Here is a 21,158-nt window from a genome sequence, read left to right on the forward strand (position 1 = left end):
CATTTTCTTTTCCTAGTTCTATTTGGGGGCATTTGGGAGAGGGATTGAAAATAGATTCCCAAAAATGCTATATGTTCAGACATAAATTATTCTCGAGTAAAATGTACAATGTTATTTGGTAGATGTGTTCCATTCCATGAATATTTTCAAATTGAATCTAATTAAAAAAAAATAAAACATATGTGATAAAATATAATAGAAATGAGAAGTTATCTTCAAAAATAGCTTTCATTCCATAGGAATAAAATATTCTCATTTTTCCTTGGGAATAGAAACACATGTGTATTCAACTTTCCTAGGTATCTATCCAACATATTCAGAATACATTTTTCAAAGATCATACCAAACCTAAGAATGTGAGAATGCTACGTTCCCAATTGGACTAGGCGAGCCCTCTAAGGTTGCTCGAAGGAAGACAATGATGGGCGAGACGAGCAGAGAACCAAGGCGACTGCCAAGCTGGGCGAGTTACCTTTACGGGGCAGTCCTATCCACACATGGACATAACCGCCCATCAGACAATACACTTAGAATAATACATTTGTAATGGGAATTAGGCCGAGAATTATGAGGCCTAATTACTAAAATAGGTTAGGGTTACGGACCACCCCGGCTATAAAGGAGAGGTTATTTATTGTGCTAAATATCTTTTACATCATTTATGACATAGTGACTTTTATCCTTTACTAGATATTATACCCGTGCGTTACACGGGTTTACTTACAATATTTTTTAACATTATATATAAATTATTATAGTTTAAATAAATAATTTTTTTTTAATTATAATTGTAAATAAAATGTGTTAAGACATTTCAATAAATATTATTATATTTTTTGTATAAATAATTAATATTACTCAAATTTTATTATTGATATTTAATTATTAGCATAGAAATGATTTTTAGAAATAAAAAATTTATGAAAAATTATTCAGTTAATTTGAAATATTTAAATTACGTAAAAAAATGTTAAGTGCTAGTGTCATGAAATAAATTTTAATATCATTTTTTATACTTTTGTTCTGGAAATGAACACTCAAGAATGGTATAAGCCTCAAACCCTAGTAAAGCATGAGTCTAGTTATAGCCCAATCCTTTATAATAAATGCCGAATGATCCTTTGCAATGATCATAAAGTCCCCTTTTATAGAGGTTACATGAAACCCTAACTTTGCCACTAATGGGGCTTGTTGGGTCGTACCTCACTCGGCCCAACTCCCTTACATACATCAACCGCCCCTGGCGCTTGCCCTAAGGGGTCCCTAATCTCCTAAGTCATTTCTCTCGCCCCTAGCGAGTTCCTCTATTTTAGGTCTTGTTCGTCCCTGGGCAAGTTCTTCTAGGGTGTGGGGGGCTCGCCCAATCCAACTTTTTACCAAGAAAGTCATTTGTTGTGACTTGTCAAGGTCAAGAAGAATAAATTAATTTTAAATTTTAGAATTATGATAAGTGATAACATAAATAGGTTAAAATATTATCAAGCGAATTTAAATTTATTTAACTTATTTGGTTTCCGAATGTTTTCTCAAAGCCGATAGCCAAGAGACTTATAATCTCTCGAGGTTCTACGATCACATTAAATGAATATGCCTCTCACAACGAACATTTATTCAACTTTGACCATTATTATTTTTCTCAATTATGCTTCCTTAAGTAATTTTTTTTTTACAACAAAAGATGAATATTATTAATAGCAAATGATTCATGAGAACAACCCTCTCATGGATAAGTAATTTTTACTAATATATCATAGATCAAAATTATTATTAGATCTTTTTTCAATAATGCACATATATGTTATAGTTAACTTTAAATTCATTTTAGCGGCGCTTTTTAATTTTAAAACTATTTATCTACATTATTTATTAAAAATATTATTTTATTATTAACTAATTTTAATTTTCAATATTTGTCAAATGCAAAACTAAAGAAAATTTCAGTTTTTTTTAACAAAATTAATTTTTAATATTGACAATAATTTTTTTTAGTTTTTAATTTGAGAATTATATGGTTTAATGCATTTAATACTCTTTGCTACATATATATATAGATACTCTCCTACTTTTATGCTTTGCTAGGATTTTCTAAAGAGGGTCTTTGGTCTAAGTCGGGTCTAGGTCCAAAACATTGGTGTCGTTTGTGGGGATCGAACCCACAACCACATGGTCAGAAAAGGCATTTGCCATCAATGCTACTGATTTCAATTTTTTAAATCTCATGTTGCGTGTGTTAGAGAAGATGAAGTGTGTACATATGATAACTCTTTTTCAAATTCATTAATGAAGTTTTGTTTAATTTTTTTAAGAAAATATTAATTAGACAAAGTAAACCACAATTATTATTGAGGATTAAAAATATTAAAATGGTGTAGTATATCGAAGGGTTACCCAAGAGGGGTAGCTCAGTTAGCAACGCAAGTTGAGTGTATGGGAAAAACTCTCGGGTTCGATGCCCACACAATACACTATGGGGAGCGATGATGAGCATTACTAAATCACGAATCTGACGGCATCCAAAGGGTGATCGAGTACTGAATATTTATAAAAAAAATACTCCCTCCGTTCCTTATTATAAGTCACATTTTTTGAAAAAAATCCTAAATATAAATCACTTTCTAATATCTAGGAAGCATTAAATATTTTTTTCCAAATTCACCCTCATATTTAATATGAAAGAGATGATGAACTTTTGGAATATTAACTTGGAGAGAGAAAATCATAGAAAAGTAAATAAGGGTAGTCTAGAAAAGCTAATCATTTCCTTTACAAATTTATTATTACCAACTATTTTTCTAAATCTAAGAGAATTAGTTTTTTGTGACTTATAAATAGTAACATAGAGGTAGTATATTGAAGGGTTAATTAATTTTAAGGGAGAACCTAATATGCACCATTTTTAGGTGGTGTAATTTTACACCACCTACTTTGATCGGGTATAGCAGGTCAACACATTATTTTTTTTTATCATTAAAAATTTATCATATATTAAATTTCTTTAAAAAAAGATGTGTTGACCTGTTATAGCAGGTTAAAAAAAGTGGTATAAAATTAGACCACTTCACACTAGGGTTCACCTAATTTTAACACACACCTTGGATCGAGGTTTAACAGAATGTGTGTTGGTGAGGGAAAGAATCTCATTTCAAGCTTGCCGCCGGCCTTGGCAAGGAGGAAACCCGTACTTGACTGTTTGATTCCTTTAAAACTAAATCTATCAACCTGACTCGCTGACTGACTCAGTGAGCGAGTCACTCGATCGAATGGATTTCGTGGAATTGGAGGCGGTTGAAGGCCTCCGTTGGTCATGGAATTCATGGCCGGCGGCGCCGTCGTCGAAATCGGAGCTGATAATCCCACTCAGCATCATGTGCACTCCATTGATGCAAGGCCCGGAGATGCCGCTTCTCCCCTACGATCCCCTCAGTTGCACCGGATGCGGCGCCGTTTTGAACCCTTACGCTCGCCTCGACTACCAGTCACGCATCTGGCACTGCCCCTTCTGCTCGCGCCGGAACCCTTTCCCTCGCTCCATCGCCGACGCCGATACCAATCTCCCCGCCGAGCTCTTCCCTACCTACACCACCGTGGAGTACTCTTCCTCTTGCTCTTCCCTTCATCTTCTTCCCAACGCTGGGGCTGGGAGTGTTGCTGCACCCGCTTTTGTGTTTGTTATCGATATCTCCACTCCTGAGGATGAACTGCGATTCCTCAAGAATGAACTCTTGCTTCTCCTCCACCGTTTGCCAGATAACGCCCTTGTCGCCTTGGTTACCTTCGATTCCATGGTGTATCTCCACGATCTCCAATATTCCCACTGCTCAAGGCTTGTCATCTTTCACGGTCACCGCCAACTTTTCTCCGATCAGGTTCATAAATGCTTATGCCAATTTTATTGAAAATGGTTCAAATTCTTATAGCTACGTTTTAGGTGCTAATTCATAAGTTTTTATGAGAAACTCATCAAAATTAGGGTGTGTGTATGGGTAGAGTGATTAATTAAGTGCTTATGTCCATGAATATTCACATAAGTGCTTATTCATAACTTAATTTGATAAACTTATCGAAGTGAACTCGAAAGACCAAATAAGTAGGTTTAAGTGCTTATTCATAAGCTAATTTGATAAACTGAACATCTGCTTAAGTGCTTAAGCTATAAAATAAGTTCAAACAAGCTCTAATAAACGGACCCTAAATTCAACAGAGCTTATAGGTAAGTCTTAAACTATTTTCATAAGCTTAAACAAACACTTGCTTAAGTGTTTTGACTGTTTATACTAAAGATATTAGATGAGCTCAAATAAGTTCTTACAAATGCACCCTATGTTATATTAGAGTAAGGCCCAGTTTGGATTCACTTCTCGTTTAATGGAGCTTCTTAATTGAGATAAGTAGTTTGATGATTTAGTCTTCACTTATAATTATAGGTGCTTATTGACAAATTATGTAAGGAAGCTATAGAAAAAGTTGAGGTGCATAACTTGATTTCGATCTTTTCAACTTTTCTTTACACAAAAATGCTTGTTGAAAAATGTTAGTTACTCAAGTGCTTGGTATATAATACTAGGTAGGTTTAGGATTCAATTTGATTGAGTGCTATCTGTAGTCTTTATGTTTGTCTGACTTTTTGTTTGGTATGTTTTGTTTCTTCTTAGATCCGAAAGTTTCTTAACATTAGCCGTCCCCACCAGCTGCATCTTGGGCAAATACCATCCATCCCCAAGCAGGGATTTCTGGTGTCAATTTCAGAATGTGAGTTCAGTATCACTGCTGCAATTGAAGACATCCATTCTACAAGCAACTTCAGGCCTGGCTGCCGCCCACCAAGGTGCACAGGGGCTGCAGTTTCAGCAGCCCTTGGACTTCTGGAGTGTTGCCTCATAAACACAGGCTCCAGGATCATGGTCTTCACATCTGGACCTGCTACTGTAGGCCCAGGACTGGTTGTAGACACTGACATCCGCCAGGCCATGAGAACCCACCATGACATCTTCAGTGGGCGGTCAAGACACCATCCAAAATCTTGCAGTTTCTACCAGCAGATCTCCAAGAGGCTCTCTGATGCATCTGTTGTCCTTGATCTGTTTGCTTGCTCCCTTGACCAAGTCGGAGCAGCTGAGCTTCGAGAACCTGTTGAGCAGTCGGGTGGACTTGTGATTCTTGCCGACTCTTTTGAATCGGATCAATTCAGGAAATGTCTTAGTCACCTGTTTGAACGCAATGACGAGGGTTATTTGAAGATGAACTTTGATGCGACCATTGAAATAGTGACCACTAAAGATGTGAAAATTTGTGGAGCTCTTGGTCCTTGTGTGTCTCTTAGAAAAAACAACAGTTTGGTAAGTGAGTCCGAGGTTGGACAAGGTGGTACCTGCGTGTGGAAGTTGAATACAATCACTGACAGAACTTGCATTGCCTTTTTCTTCCAAGTGAATGATGAGCAGAAAGTTCAACCCGGCTCTGCCTTTCTGATTCAGTTTATCACACGGTACAGGCAGGGGAACATGGGGCCTCGAAAACGAGTCACCACTGCTGCTAGACGATGGGTTGCAAGTGATTCCACTGATATTGCTGCTGGCTTTGATCAAGAAGCCGCAGCTTCAGTTATGGCAAGACTTGCTATTCTCAGGGCAGAGACATGCTATGCTCGAGATGTCATTAGATGGCTTGATGACCAACTAATTCGTTTTTCATCCAAGTTTGGGGACTATGTGCCAGAAGATCCTTCTTCCTTCCGCTTATCTTCCATCTTTTCCCTTTATCCTCAGTTTATGTTCCACTTGAGGCGATCTCAATTTATTGACGTGTCTAACACTACTCCTGATGAAACTGCATATTTCCGGGTTATGCTGAACCGTGAGGGTGTAGTTGGTTCTCTTATAATGATTCAACCTACACTGTTCCAATATTCTTTTGATGGGCCACCTGTTCCAGTACTCCTTGACATTCGTTCTATTTGTCCGGATTCCATCTTGCTCTTTGATTCTTTCTTCCATGTTGTGATTCATTATGGGTCCAAGGTCACTCACTGGAGGAAGGTCGGTTATGATAAGGACCCAAATCATGAGAACTTTAGAAAGCTGCTGGAAGCCCCAGAACTGGATGCAGAGCAATTGGTGGCTGAACGGGTTCCAGTGCCGAAATTTATAAGATGTGACCAGTATAGTAGTCAAGCTAGGTTTCTTCTTGCCAAATTGAATCCATCTGTTACTCAAAATTCAACTTACACAGAAGGTTCGGATATTATCTTCACCGATGATTTGAGCTTAGAAATTTTTCTAGATCAATTGCAGGTACTGGCAGTGCAAGGCTGATAAAGGAGCATTTTGTTAAAGCATATTCTTTTCTATTACATGAAATTTGTAAGTAGTTTTCAGAGAAGAGTTATCATGTTTTCGGCATATAGTGTTCCCCTGTTTCCTTACGAGTTGTAAAATATCTGATTTCTTTAGTGTGATTAAGAATATGGTTTTGTCTTGTAGACTAGTTTTTAAGATGTAACGTAGTCCATATTACACTGACTAGAAGCTGTATTATCCTCTAGTTTCTTGCCTATACTGTAAATATCACATGATGTTATCAAATGAATGATTAAAGCTGTGCTCTGTTTCATAGCTTTTTTAATTTATGTTTTTCCTTCATGGTGGCGAACAAGTCTCCTAGTTGGAACTTTGATACAGCAATATGTTGCTAGCGGTCATAAAGGAGTATTGCATTTATTTTATTTTATTTTTGGGTCCAGGGGTGGTGATAGGGAGAAGAAGGGGGAGGGGGTGGTTGGTATTGTTTCCAGATTGTAGGTTGAGTTATCCACTTGAAGCTTTGAGTCCCTCGTAGTCGGAGCTCTACCACTTGAGCTATGAGTTGCACAGGAATGAATGCCTTTACAGAACGATGCCATTCAGACACATCAGTGATCTTAGGGGCAGTCTGAAAACTTAGGTTAAACATTATGCATGTTATAAAATATGGCAGTAGATTGCATTTTATGATGTTTGACATTTTCTGACCAAGTTTACTGCAAAAATTGTTGTGGATTAGGGGTGTGATTGAGTAAACAGCTTAATTAAGCGTTGATGGCAATAAGTACTTATGGAAGCTAATTTGAGAAACTTCACGTTGATGGCAATAAGTACTTATGGAAGCTAATTTGAGAAACTTCACGAAAGAAGCTGAAATTATTTTATAGATAAACATAAACTCTGATTCATAAGCTAATTTGAACAACTTATGACAATAAGCTTAAAGCAGCTTATATGAGGTCATAAGTTGCTTATATAAGCTTTTATTGACACTTGCATAAGGTAGTGTTTTACTCAACTTTTTTTTTATTTACTTACTTTTAGTTACATATTATATTTAAGATGTAAACTTATAAGAGTAAAATACACTCACCCCCCTCAAGGTTTGTCAGAATGACACTCCACCCCATTCTTTTTTTAAATCTACACTCCACCCCATTTTTTATAAAGGCAAAATTTAGTGACGAAAACAAATTCGTCACTAATAAAAAATAATTACTAATTAGTTAAAATTTAAATAAGTTTAATGCATATACACTATCATACATTAATTTATGAAAATAATTTTACTGAATTAAATTTAAAAAAACAATCCACTCTGTCTGTTAAGTCCACGTCCCATCTGTCTCCAAATCATATTTCTCACCACAAACGGTCACCACCAAGCCTTTGCTCCCTTTAACACGACGGCCACTGTCCCAGAATGTGAAACCCCATGGCACCACCATGCATCAAAGTTTTGTTGCGACCTGAACCACAGAACATGAATCGCACATTCCCAAAGCTATATGTTCAACTACTTCTTGTGAACTTCACCCCCTTTAAGTTGCAAGCGAACGCTCTGTTGGTTTAAGATGTCGTTGGATTTTGTTAAAAAAGGTGCTCCACCGCATCGTTGGGTTCTAATAACCTCCGATCCACTTCATATTTTTTAATTTTGTTTCTCTATTTTCTTCACCCATTTGTCTTGCTTTTTGGGTCTACAATCCAATTTTCAAAATTTGAGGTATAAAGAGATTATTTTGATTAAAATTGAATTATTACCAAATATGAAAACACAAGCATGTTTCCCTATGTTCGAGATATGGTTTGTAAACCGGTCGGGTGTGCTATTGCAGAATTTGCATTTTGAATTTATGGAGGAAGACCGCGATTGAGAGAATGAGGAGGACTGTGATGTTTTCATTTTTAAATTTATTGGATTATATTGAAAATATTTTTTGAAATAATTGATTAACAATTTAAATAATAACTAATTATTAATGAAGAATATTTTTCGTCACTAAATTTGCATCTATATAAAATGGGGTGGGGTGTAGATTTTAGACAAGAATGAGGTGAAATGTAATTCTAACAATCCTTGAGAGGGGTGAGTGCACTAAATCTAGCCCCAAAATAGCACGGATCAAAAGTTGTAGTAATATAGTAGTTCTTTGACCGGTAGGACAATAATTAATTCCAACTCTAGTGTATATTCCCACCGGTCCTTGATATAAGCACTGAATGAGGTGTTTAGTCATTTTTATAAAAAATCATATTGAACTTTGTAGCATACTAATTAATTTTTAACAATATTTCTATTATTTAATTATGAACATGTAAATATGTCACATTAATTATAAAATTACTCATTTTCACTGTTTACACTCTTCAAAACTTGTATTTTCAAGTAGTTAAGGACAATTTTAGAAATTTAGCAGTATTTAAACAAAGTAAATACAATTAACTAAAGTAATTATTAATTTTTCTTAAGGGTGTGAACAGTGAAGTAGTTGATTGATTCTTATAAAATTATGGAAAGACTAAGCAAGAGTTAATGTTGGAAACTCCAAGGGGAGAGAGATATACAATTGACATTTGTTGGAGAGTGTTGTGGTGGCAATTCCAGAGGCCATGTGTGAAGAAGAGAAATGGGAGGATCTAACATCATGCTAATGCTAATGCTACTCTGGAGTTGTCATTTCCTTCCTTAATCCTCATCTCCTCAACTAACTACTACAAATACAGAAAGTAAAACCCTAGAAAATTATGAAGAAGCGAGTACCCGACTGGCTCAACAGTCCTCTCTGGAACTCCGATCACCACCGCTTCTCCGCCGCACCGGACCCGCCGGAACCTCCTTCTCCTCCTCCACCCGTAATTCATGATTCGCGAACCAGACACAACGGCATTACCACCTCACCTCCCTCTTCTTCCTCCGCATCTTCTTCCGATGACATCTCTCACTCCCGCCAAGGCCACGCTCAATTGTTAGCCGAGGTGAGCCTTCTTCACCTTCAATGGTTAACCGCCTCTATTACTACTGTCTTTGATTTACTAAGTTTATCATCACTTGTTTTAGTTATCAAGAAAGGTCATAGATATGCGGGAATTGAGAAGACTCGCATCTCAAGGCATTCCTGATGCTTCTGGTTTGCGTTCTACAGTCTGGAAGGTACTCTTTTCTTTTTTCGTATCGTTACAAGTCCCACATTGGTTAGCGATATGACATAGATAGCCTTTATAAATGGTAGACCGACTCTCGGCTTTCGAGCTAGCTTTTGGGTTGAGTTAGACCACATTTGATGTTACAATTTATTTATTCATTCATGTGCACAGCTTTTGCTTGGGTATCTTCCGCAAGATCGCGCCCTTTGGTCCTCTGAATTAGCAAAGAAGAGGTCCCAGTACAAACATTTCAAAGACGACCTTCTCATGAATCCTGTTAGTTAGTTAGTTAGTTAGTTACTCACGAGCTTATGTTACGTTTGCTTTATCTACATGGCTCCCTATCCTGATTGTTTCTGTGGCTAGTTAGTCAGAAATCACAAGGAGGATGTGCAGTTCGGCTAATTATGACACCGACGACTCCAAATTTGGGAGTAGGGGCATGCTTTCTAGATCACAAGTCACTCAAGGCGAACACCCTTTGAGTCTTGGCAAGACCAGCATATGGAACCAATTCTTCCAGGTACTGTGCAAATTTCTCTCAATAAGTAAATCAATACATGTGCAATTTGCAGGAAAGTATTATTAGAATATGTAATCTTTTTCATTTAGAAAATTATGCATCAACTATTTTCGTGTTGCTTTGCACAATTGCCTGTAAGATGATTACAGTATTCTTCTATATCGTGAGGTGAAGTTTAGAATAGGAACTGGTTAGAATAGGATAAAACAGAACATATTAGTTGTGTTTAATGATGGATGCATATAAGAAATAGAACAAAACATGGGATAAAGTTAAAAAAATTAATACAATTTGGTTCTACTAAAAAGATGGAAATAAAGAGAACAGCACAAAACAAGTTGTTATCTATTCTTTCCATATGCCAGATACTACCTAAATTTCTTAAATTAGATACTATGTGAGTGAGTTCAAAGGGGAACCTTGGTGCAATGGTTAGAGAAGTTCGAGTCGTGGAATAAGTCTCTTGTACATGCAAGGTAAGACTGTCTATAGTAGACTTGTAATGGATCTGACCCTTCTTTGGATGGTGGGAGCTTGATAGCATAAGTTTCCCTTTAGATACTATGTGAGTTTTCATGTAATGAACTATTTTTGTTTCTACAATAACACTGTGTCCCGAGGTACATGTTAAGGGGTTGAGTTGCCCTTACCCGAATTCTAATACGGTATCATAGCCTATCCTACATCCAATTTTTGGAGCATCTATAAATGGACCACCCGTAGATGTCTAGTCTTGCAAACTTCACGCTCCAGATTTTCAACCCTGCACGTGAGGGGTGTGTGTGTTAAGTGCTACATTGACTAGGGGTATGATCAAATAAGTCCTTATAAATGGTAGAACAATCCTCACCCCTAAGCCTGCTTTGGGGTAAAGTTTACCTTGATTTCTAATATACCATAATATCATTGGCCAACTATCCCAAAACAGGATATTGGGTGAAGCCACATGAATGCCTAAATTATATTTCTAACCCACCCCCTCAGGCAAGAGCCCATTGGACTTGAAGCATGGACAATGCACATGTCCACTTACCTTGTGTTGAAATTCAATTGTTTATTAGAATACTGGGGCGGACTACAATGATCGAAGTATAGACTGCTTGGTCATTATGAATCTAATACCATGTGATGAACCATCTGTCCAAAAGCTTAACTTGTTAAGTGAATACAAATGAATGGTTTCTATGATATATGTTATATTTCTAACATGCCCCCTCATGCAAGAGCCAATTGAAATTGAAGCATGGACAGTGTACAAATCCACTTATCTTGTGTGAAATAACTATCCCAAAGCTTAAGCTATTAGGTGAAGACAAAATGATTTTATAATATTATATTTTAACAAGGTAATTATATTTAGCAAATGTTTACCAGCTACCACTATTGATCTTGCTGTTGTCAATATTTTAGTCTTTAATTAACTTTATTGCTGTAAAACTCGTTCTGTACTCTGGGGTGTTGTAAATTGTGATAGTAAATTTCCTCTTTGTATGTTTTAGGACTCAGATATCATAGAACAGATTGACCGAGATGTAAAGCGCACTCATCCAGATATACACTTCTTCTGTGGTGATTCTCAGTTTGCCAAATCTAATCAGGTTGATCCCTTATTTCTTTTGAAATTCTTTCAAACTTAGTACAACAAGCGTTTTTATTGTCATGAATCTTTTGATTTACTTTCTTTTTTGTGGGGAATTTTCAGGAGTCTTTAAAGAACATATTAATTATCTTTGCAAAGTTGAACCCAGGTATAAGATATGTTCAAGGGATGAATGAGATATTGGCTCCTCTATTCTATGTGTTAAAAAATGACCCTGAGGAGGAACATGCGGTGAGTTTACCCTTGCAAGCTCCCCTCACCCATCTTTGTCTTTAATATGAAAATGTATTATTGCTTACCAAGGAAATTAGGAAAAGAAATGTTGCCAAAAACAAGGCCCATTGCCATGCCCATAAACAAAGAATCAATCCTCAATCTTGCCCTCCAAATATTAGGATGTCACCTCATTAGTCTTCTAAGGATTTTGTTCACCAAATTAGTCACTCGTAGATTTAACATGTTACCATATTAGTTGTTCAATTTTTTCCCCACTGAATTAGTTGCTCGAAAAGACAACTTTCATTGAATTCTTCATTTGGTGTGATTTCCTTGTGCTTTTAAATAGATGGATTTGGTGAGAATTGTGTACCCTATAGGGACTAGTTTTTGAAAAATTCTTGGAGAACTGGTATGGTGGCACTTTAGTTTTTTGAGGTAATTTGGTGACACTTCAATTTTTGGAGGTAATTTGGCAACGAAAATCTTAAGAGGGTAAATGTGATGACACCCTAATCTTTGGAGATTCAAATTGAGATTTTACTCAAAAGAAAAAAAGTGAAATTATTAAAATGACCATGAGAATGTTGATAGGCTTTCTTTTCCAATTTTTTTGGTTAGATAGCAGTGATTGAGTTACGTAGATTCATGTTGCTTATGTTATATGACATTAACTTTGTTCAGCTGTTGCCAATTGCTATATGTGCAGGCCTTTGCTGAAGCAGATACATTCTTTTGTTTTGTTGAATTATTGAGTGGACTCCGAGATAATTTTTGCCAACAACTTGACAATAGTGTGGTTGGAATCCGTTCAACCATTACAAGATTGTCTCAGCTTTTAAAAGAACATGATGAAGAACTGTGGCGTCATCTTGAAGTCACGACTAAAGTAAGGTGCAAATTGAAGTGCATATAATTTCTAAAATGAACCACCATTAAACAATTGATAAAAGAAATGGGTTGAGAGGGACAACTTATCCTTAGAATGTTGGTGATTAACTCAATTTGGTTGGCATATTAGTCTAAGGAATGAGTGATGACAACATTGTACTTTGCTTTGCTTTATTAAATTTTTGAAATAAATTTTCCCTCCAATATTGACAAAATAAAAAATTAATGAAATAGAAAGTGTGCTTTTGTTAGTGGGACCACCCACCCATTAGGAGGGTTTACAGCAGGAAGAATTTGGGAGGTAACAGAATATTAGAACCTTAGAGAGTTAGTGATAATAATGACTGTCCACTAGACAGATATTAGTAAGTTAATGGAGGGGAGCAGGAATAAATTGGGAGGAAGGACTTTATATTCTATGTTTTTTTCATCTCTATCATCAGTTCTTGTATCTTCCTGGCATTGTTAGCTTCTGAGTCAATTCAGATTCAGTTCTATTAATTTCTTACGCGCCTCTTCGTTTTAGTGACATGAACGTGGCCTTCACTATCTATATAGTTGTTCTTTTGGAACTCTTATTGTCTATTTGTTGGTACTGTTTTATGTTCTTCTTATATTCAATTAAGAATTAAGTGATGCTAGTGATCTTTAATTATTCAATACTTTTTTTTTTGGGTTGAATTCAGCATACTGTTTTGAGTGAAAATTGGCCAGATGATTGATTTGCTAATGTGTTTTTGCTTTGGTTATTGGGAAGTTGAACAGAAAAATCTCACCTTTCTGGTTCTAAATATCAGGTCAATCCCCAGTTTTATTCATTTAGGTGGATTACTCTCCTCTTAACTCAGGAATTTAATTTCCATGATATCCTTCATATTTGGGATACCCTTTTAAGTGATCCAGAGGGTCCACAGGTACAGTTTTCTTCATATTTACCTTGAATTATATTGGACTGACTTCCCTTCACCTAAACTCTACCAATTTACTAACTCTGCGTAATCATGTGCAGGAGACACTGCTCCGGATATGTTGTGCAATGCTAATACTCGTTCGAAGGCGCCTCCTAGCGGGTGATTTCACTTCTAATCTCAAGTTGCTGCAAAGTTATCCCTCTACAAACATCAGTCATTTGCTCCATGTTGCCAATAAGTTACGTGCACAGTCGGTCTAGTGGTTTTCACCTATGATTTTTTTGTATTTTGTTTTTGTCTCTAACATAGTGTTTCTAAATTTTGTGATTGTCGATTACTCTGTAAATGTTGGTTTAGGGAAAATCTTATATACTCGTATTTTTACTAAATTTGTATTGTAATTCTACATTACTGTGGTCTGGATGAAATTCGCTTGTATACTTAGTTGTTAAGCACCGGTGGTCCTTGTATTCTCCAAAGGACATTAGAATAAAACTATTTTGTCATGTTCAAGGGTTTAAGTTGTCATATATCCTTGTTAACTGTCGGTTGATGTTTTTAATGTTTGTGGCCGTATCTCGCGCACCAGATTAAGCTCTCTTCTCCTTTTCTCAAACAACATTTTGCATACAGGCTATGCCAACTGGAGCAGCATATCAAAGCTATGCAATTGGTTATTTTGAAACTTTTTTTTTGTTAAGAAAATAAAAAGTCCTGATCTGCCATCACCATCCTTAATCTTCTTCTTTCATCTTAACCAAGAAATTCATCTTCATATTCCTCATCAACATTTCCTAGATTTAATCAGAAAAAAGGAATGGGTTTTCGATCTTCTCCCCCTCTTGGATCTGTTGTAACCTTCTTTTCTAGAGGAGGAGGGAATAGTGGTGGTGGAGAGATGAAGATGATGATGAATTAATTTCATTTTATAGGTTTTTGTTGTTAGAGCGTGAAAGTGATGATAACTTAAAATTAAAGATGATGTTTTATTTTTTTCACTATAACTCATTTCTTTTTTATAAATAATTTAACCTGATGAATCTGAGAAGGATGAACAAACTTTGAGTTTGTAGACAGATGTTGGAGCTTCTCTCTCTAAGCTAGTAGATGATAGCTTGAGGGTGATGAATGAAGAGGGCAATAGAGCAGAAGAGATGCTCTATATATATAGAGGGAGCAGAGAGAGGAGTGGCATGTGTGTGTTACTGTCATCATCACCAAGTGCCAACTGCACTTGGTTGTCACCCTTGGGTGATTTTAATTCTGCCCACTATGTTCTCAAAGTCTTATTAAAGGGTTTTGAGGGTGCAAAAATTACTTATCTCATTTTTAGATGTAAGAAAACAAAATACACTGCTTAAGAAATAATTCAATTATTCTACGACTTCTATCATAGAATTTTAATCTTCTTGATTAATTTTTTTATAATTACTAACGAAAATATATTATACTCAAACCTTTATACCTTTATTTATTCATTAATCTCATCACAAAAGAATTTATCTTTTCTTTTTAATTATATTAAACATTTTTATTCAAACAACATCAATCATCAAGAAACAATACTAATGATAATAATACTAATAATATTATCAATTTAGTAGGAGGAAAAAGGATGTTAAAGGAGCCATGTAGTATTAGTGATTTTCTATGTAGGAGGTTGATTAAGACAAAACCTGACCATGTAAACACCTATTAGTCATTTCGCCTTATTTAAATTAAAAAAACTTGTCAAGACCTAAAGTCCTAATTTTTTTTGTTTAGTGATTTATTTGAATTTGACTCTATATGTCAGGGCCTAAAACATATTTTACCCAATAATAAATGACAAGAACATGGATATATGTTGAGTAAATAAAAAGAACAAGCAAGATTAATGGAAATTAATGATTGAGACTCGCACCTCTAAATTTGAAAATTGGAGCTAATTGATCCTAATACATTTCTTTGGCTTATAAAAAAAACATATAGAAAAAATAAATAAGGCGGCTTAAATATGCTTTTGGAATCTGAGATTTGAAAGGGAATCAAATTGAGTCTTTGGAAAAAAATTCTTTGAAATGTAATCTCTCTAATAATATTTTTTTAATCAAATTAAGTCATTTTCCTCAATTTTAACTAGTCAACGGTATAGTGGCAATCCTAGTCAGCTGAGGATGGCCACGTTGACTCTTCCACCACCATTTTCTTCCTCTTCCTCTTCCACCATAATATGGAACTTGATCTTTCTTTTTTTGAGTAACGATATATAGAGATATAACTCTTCTTTTCATATATGATGTCTATCAGACCTCACATTTATCTCTCTTGTACTCTATATCTCAATATGCGGAGGTATAACTAGAGAGTATATAAATTATTTTTTTAAACATACCAAGATTCTTTATGAAAGGGTCTGATGTTTTGCTTTATGCCAGAGTCGAACCCAGTTGGTATTTGGAGTTGGAGATATTTTAATCCAACAAAATCACTAGTAAACCGGCAGGTCAGGTGTTCATATAAAGGCAAGTAACGAGAAAACAAATAAGATTATAACTCATCCAGTTGGGTTCTCGCGAGTTAGTTAAAACAAATTCTATTTAGTTAAATTCCCATTGTATTTTACCTATCATTTTCTAATTATAGGATATGGTTATGGAGATTTCAACTCTGTGCACATGTAAATATAGTCAAATATTATATTTTGCCTTGTAAATTACATCGAAGCAGTACATTAACAATCTTAAATTAACCCATTATTATACTTAGAGACAAGCTCATTCAATGCATTGTTTCTCCTCTTTCAAATTTAATGATACTTTGATCTTTTCTTTTTCTGCATCAAGTTCTTAGTCTTCTGGGATTGAGCTTTTCGCATCTGGTGCCAAAATGAATTTCAATGTGAATGAAACTTTGTTCCGCACAATTACACAATACAATGACACCTCTTACACTGTTTGTTATGTAGCTCCACCCAGAACTGTTTCAGATGGAATATGGGGTGACCCGAACAGTGGCAGGACTCCACTGAAATCTTTCTTTCCGATATTTCAATTACAGATCCTTATAATTTTTGCTCTCACACAAATCTGCCGTTGCATCACCAAGCCTTTGGGACTCCCTGTATTTATTTCACAAACGATGGTAAGTATAACTTTATAACTTTATTTATATATTTTTATGTTAGAGCTAGAGCATAAGTGCAGGAAAAATGTTTAGTTTTTTTACATAGAAAATTGTGAATATTTTTCAAAATCAAACGTTTGAGGATAACTCCCTCAAACATGTGAATAAATCATGTCACACAAAAACGAAAACCCCAAAACAGCAGGGAAGGACACGCTAAGAAGAGAATTTTTTTTATGACAAATACTCTTTCATTTCATAGAATTAAATAACTACATCAAACATATCAGCTAAAATAGCAGTGTGCACAGATACAGGAAAATCATTCCACCAAACAGTGTTGAAGAGAATATCTTCTTAAGTTCTTCCCCTAAATTTCTAAATATGAAAATAAAAGAAAGAGAAATGAAAGATATATATAATATGTGAAGTGTTAGAAAAAGAAAAGAGATATAAAAAAATAAAGTAGGTGAGAAAATAAAATGATGTGTGAATAAATCAAAACTCAAACTGCAATATAGTTTTTATTTGTTAGTAAACAAAATAATAGAGACCAAACTATGACTATTTTTTTTTTCAGAATGATTTTGCAATAGCACTAGCTATATGATAAACAACAAAACATGCCACTTCATTTCAAAGCCAACTATTTGTGTTGAGCATCTTTTGAAATATCCATGGCCTATTTTGGTTTCTATTTACCCAAATCAACGCCAAAGATGTATCACATTTTACAATTACATTTGGAAATATAAAATTATGCATAGAATTGTAATGCATGCATAATTGCTGAAACTGCAGCCTAACAAGCTCAACAATTTAATTTCAATGCGCTTTGAGAAACTACCCGATATACCTTTTGGCAGATGCTGAGACTTGTTTATGGAGAATAGTGGACCATGTTAAAAATTGGTTCACTCATAAACCATCGTTTTATAATAATAATTGTTGTATATTATTTATAATATGTTTTTTGTGTGCAAAAGTTAATTTATACGGAAGCAATTTTGATTTATGAACTAGACTTTTCTTGGTCCACTAGAGACAAAGTTTAGTGTTCATTATTTTCATACACCTCTTGTTGATATAAGTTTGTGCTAAAACACACGTTCCATTTTCAGGCTGGCCTAATTCTAGCTGGTTCATTCGAGCTAGCGCCATTGCAAAATTACATGAAGATGTTGTTTCCTTTTGGGTCTCACGACATCATTTCATCAATCTCATCAATTGGTCTTGTTTTCTTCATTTTTATAAACGGGGTGCAAATGGACTTCAGCATAATAACAAGAACAGGAAACAAGGCTTGGGCCATTTCCATGACTGGGCTCGTAGCCTCAATACTCTTGGGCCTAACCCCAATAGCCTTTTTTCCTAATAAAGCCCACATAACTGATACCTACGTGACATTGGCATTGCACTCATTGACTTCATTTCCGGTCGTTGCTTCCTTCCTCAACGAGCTTAAAATCCAAAACTCCGAGCTCGGAAGGTTGGCATTGTCGTCAGCCTTGGTGAGTGATGTCTTGACCACAATTGTTGCGTCAATTGGTGTTGCGGCCATGACGACTCCTAATGTGAGAGTGATGGCTACAGACTTGTTATCTTTGTTTTTATTTGTGCTCTTCGTACCAATTATCTTTCGGCCGATGATGCTTTGGATAATCAAACACACACCGGAAGGAAGGCCCGTGAATGATGGTTACATTTATGTGATCATCTCAATGGTGTTTGTCCTTGGAAAAGTTTCGGTTGAATTAAATCATGAGTTTGTCCTAGGAGCTTTTATTTTGGGGCTTTCTGTGCCGGAAGGGCCTCCATTGGGATCTGCGTTGGTTAAGAAGCTTCAATTCTTTAGCAACACTTTCTTGTTGCCAATCTTTGTGACCACTGCTATGTTGAGGGCAGATTTTAAGATGGACTATTCATCGTCAACAGTTTTGTTTAATGGTTTGGTCATCCTTATTACTCATTTAGCCAAAATCATGGGATGCTTTCTATCTGCGCTCTTTTGCCACATGCCCGTTATTGATGCTTTTACTCTTGCTCTCATTATGAACACTAAAGGCATAGTGGAAATTGGCTCCTTATGTGCCTTCTACGACAATAATGTAATACATCTACTCCCTCCTTCTTTAAATTATATTAGCCATTCTTTAGTTGATATTTGTTGATATTTTACAACCTAGTCCTATATGAAGCAATAGTTTTTAAGATAAGTAAGTTGAGAACTACTCTCATTTTTATGATATAAAAAATTATTTGTGCACCCAAAGTTAAAAATAATAATATAAACTATTCATGTGATCTTACCTAACAACTTAAATTTTTGGGATAATTAGTTTTTTCGCAATAGCTTCATTGGATAAATTAGACAGTCTCGTATGTTATATGAAAAATGCTCATAGGTTGGTCTAACTTATTTTAAAAGATTTTTTTTATTCTGTGAGTCAATGATTTTTACATAAAATTAAGTAAAAACATGTGTAATTTTCAATACACTAAACACATTGCTCCATATGTTAATATCAAGCTATTTAATATTTGATGTAAGTTTAGAAAACCTTTCATTAAATGTAAGTGAGGTAGATATGGTTACATTTTTTATATGTAGATCAATAATACACACCACCAACATCATTTATACATTTTGTTTCTAATTTCTTATCGCATATTACATCTTCAATTTTTCTCGCATCTCTTCTTTTCCCACTTCAAGTGTTATATCTTGTGGGTGTCCACCAAACATTTTATATATATATAATTATCTTGAAGAACAAAACTCATATGGTAAGCCACAAGTATTGTAATGTTATGCATCCCCTCTTTCCATGTTCACTTTGTGATGATTTCTTAGTACCACATTTTTAACATTGTTGATTTTATATGTTTCTATTTAACTCAAGTATTTAATATTGTGTGCTCGTCTATATGTAGCTAATTGACAGCAAAACATATGCAATGATCATGATCAGCGTGATGGTCATAGCCAGCATTATGCAATTATCAATAAAGTTTTTGTATGATCCTTCGAGAAAATATGCTGGCTACCAGAAAAGAAATATCATCAGTTTAAGACCTAACTCCGTGTTGAGAATTCTCGTGGCTATTTACAAACCGAACCACATTACACCCTCGATAGATTTTCTTGACATCTGTCATCCAACAACAGAGCAACCCATCACTGTGGATGCATTGCACCTAATCGATCTAGTTGGGCGAGTCTTACCCGTTTTCATCACAAATGGTCTTCAAAAGCAAACATCATCAATAGGTCCTTGCAGGTCAGTTTTATATATAATAGACTAAATCATAATGATTACATAAATACTCAATTAAAATACTAAATAACTATAAAACAATTGATGAATATATAGTTCTACTTACTGTTAACTTTATTTTTAACAGGTACTCAGATAATGTCATTCTTGCTTTCGACATGTTTCGTCATGACAACCCAAACGCAACATCAGTATTTACTTACACAGCAATATCCCCACCCGACCTCATGTATGAAAATGTTTGCACCCTTGCATTAGATAAAGTTGCATCCATGATAATTCTCCACTTTCATCAAAGATGGTCAAGTGATGGAGGAGTCGAATCCGATGATAAGAACTTAAGATTACTAAATTGTAAGGTCCTGGAAACAGCTCCATGCACAGTTGGAATCCTCGTGACTCGCGCCTCGCAACCAAGGAAAGATCCATGCACTAAATTAGCCATCATTTATTTGGGTGGAGCAGATGATGAAGAGGTTTTGTGCTTGGCGAAACGAGCAACCGTGAACCCGAATATTAGCATTGTTGTTTACCACCTTGTTGTTAAGCATCAAATACCAGAATTGGAGGACCTTATGGTTATGGAACATGAAGTGTTGCAAGAAGTGAAGTATGCACAAAATGTGAAGTATGAAGAAGTGTTTGTAAAAGGCGGATCCGACACAGCCGTTTTTCTTCGTGACATAGTACATGCGCATGACTTTTTCATAGTTGGGAGACGACATGGGATCAATGATTCTCAAACCACGGGACTTACGGATTGGAGTGAATTTCCAGAATTAGGTGCCATTGGTGATTTTCTTTCTTCACCAGATTTTAAGTGTGATGCATCAGTTTTGGTGGTGCAACAACAGCTCTCGCACTAGACAAGTAGTCAGTTGATATTTCAGTTGTTACAAAAACCAATTTAGCCATAATTATTTTCCTATTTATGTGATTTCAATTTACAAAATGTTTTTAGCTAAAGATCCACATATTTTTGAAATATTCCTAAAGTGTAATTCAATTGTGTTCCTTTGTTTAAATTGAATACTTATTTTTTAATAATTTTTTTCATTTAAATTCATAGAACATATTTATGATTATCTTATATATAAATCAATTTTAATCATATATAACTTGAATCATAAGATACCAATTCTTAAAAAAACAGGCACTACAACATTTTAGTTTTATGATGACGCTCAG

The 21,158-nt window shown here is 35.3% G+C and overlaps 3 protein-coding genes across 5 annotated transcripts; all 3 read left to right on the forward strand.

Annotated features, from left to right (window-relative positions):
* Positions 1 to 3,090: 3,090 nt before the first annotated feature.
* On the forward strand, positions 3,091 to 6,638 carry LOC130723417 (protein transport protein SEC23 G). Its single transcript, XM_057574463.1, has 2 exons — positions 3,091 to 3,866; positions 4,653 to 6,638. The coding sequence occupies exons 1-2, from the start codon at positions 3,261 to 3,263 to the stop codon at positions 6,309 to 6,311; spliced, it is 2,265 nt and encodes a 754-aa protein (XP_057430446.1). The 5' UTR covers positions 3,091 to 3,260; the 3' UTR covers positions 6,312 to 6,638.
* Positions 6,639 to 8,826: 2,188 nt separating this feature from the next.
* Positions 8,827 to 14,100, forward strand: LOC130724688 (uncharacterized). Of its 3 annotated transcripts, none has more exons than XR_009014592.1 (9): positions 8,827 to 9,278; positions 9,361 to 9,453; positions 9,618 to 9,722; positions 9,817 to 9,969; positions 11,469 to 11,567; positions 11,672 to 11,800; positions 12,495 to 12,679; positions 13,474 to 13,590; positions 13,686 to 13,706. XR_009014592.1 is itself a non-coding variant. In XM_057575969.1 (9 exons), the coding sequence occupies exons 1-9, from the start codon at positions 9,048 to 9,050 to the stop codon at positions 13,845 to 13,847; spliced, it is 1,269 nt and encodes a 422-aa protein (XP_057431952.1). In that variant the 5' UTR covers positions 8,829 to 9,047; the 3' UTR covers positions 13,848 to 14,100. The 3 variants fall into 3 exon arrangements, 2 of the variants coding, with proteins under 2 accessions (XP_057431953.1, XP_057431952.1); XM_057575969.1 differs by having other exon boundaries at positions 8,829 to 9,278; positions 12,495 to 12,674; positions 13,686 to 14,100; XM_057575970.1 differs by lacking the exon at positions 11,672 to 11,800 and having other exon boundaries at positions 8,828 to 9,278; positions 12,495 to 12,674; positions 13,686 to 14,100.
* Positions 14,101 to 16,455: 2,355 nt separating this feature from the next.
* Positions 16,456 to 20,836, forward strand: LOC130724812 (cation/H(+) antiporter 3-like). Its single transcript, XM_057576087.1, has 4 exons — positions 16,456 to 16,710; positions 17,814 to 18,800; positions 19,627 to 19,973; positions 20,098 to 20,836. Exons 1-4 carry the CDS (start codon positions 16,456 to 16,458, stop codon positions 20,834 to 20,836), a joined length of 2,328 nt encoding a protein of 775 aa, XP_057432070.1.
* Positions 20,837 to 21,158: the final 322 nt, after the last annotated feature.

This window comes from Lotus japonicus, chromosome 6 (genome assembly GCF_012489685.1).
Source record: "Lotus japonicus ecotype B-129 chromosome 6, LjGifu_v1.2".
In the NCBI taxonomy this organism is placed as follows: Eukaryota; Viridiplantae; Streptophyta; class Magnoliopsida; order Fabales; family Fabaceae; genus Lotus; species Lotus japonicus.

Bases quoted from the DNA above. Each gene is read 5' to 3' on its own strand.
- LOC130723417 (XM_057574463.1), top strand. From the start codon at position 3,261: ATGGATTTCGTGGAATTGGAGGCGGTTGAAGGCCTCCGTTGGTCATGG. The intron at 3,867-4,652 runs GTTCATAAATGC...GTTTCTTCTTAG, and splicing joins GCCAACTTTTCTCCGATCAG to ATCCGAAAGTTTCTTAACAT.
- LOC130724688 (XM_057575969.1), top strand. From the start codon at position 9,048: ATGAAGAAGCGAGTACCCGACTGGCTCAACAGTCCTCTCTGGAACTCC. The intron at 9,279-9,360 runs GTGAGCCTTCTT...CACTTGTTTTAG, and splicing joins ACGCTCAATTGTTAGCCGAG to TTATCAAGAAAGGTCATAGA. The intron at 11,568-11,671 runs GTTGATCCCTTA...GGGAATTTTCAG, and splicing joins AGTTTGCCAAATCTAATCAG to GAGTCTTTAAAGAACATATT.
- LOC130724812 (XM_057576087.1), top strand. From the start codon at position 16,456: ATGAATTTCAATGTGAATGAAACTTTGTTCCGCACAATTACACAATAC. The intron at 16,711-17,813 runs GTAAGTATAACT...TTCCATTTTCAG, and splicing joins TATTTATTTCACAAACGATG to GCTGGCCTAATTCTAGCTGG. The intron at 19,974-20,097 runs GTCAGTTTTATA...TATTTTTAACAG, and splicing joins TCATCAATAGGTCCTTGCAG to GTACTCAGATAATGTCATTC.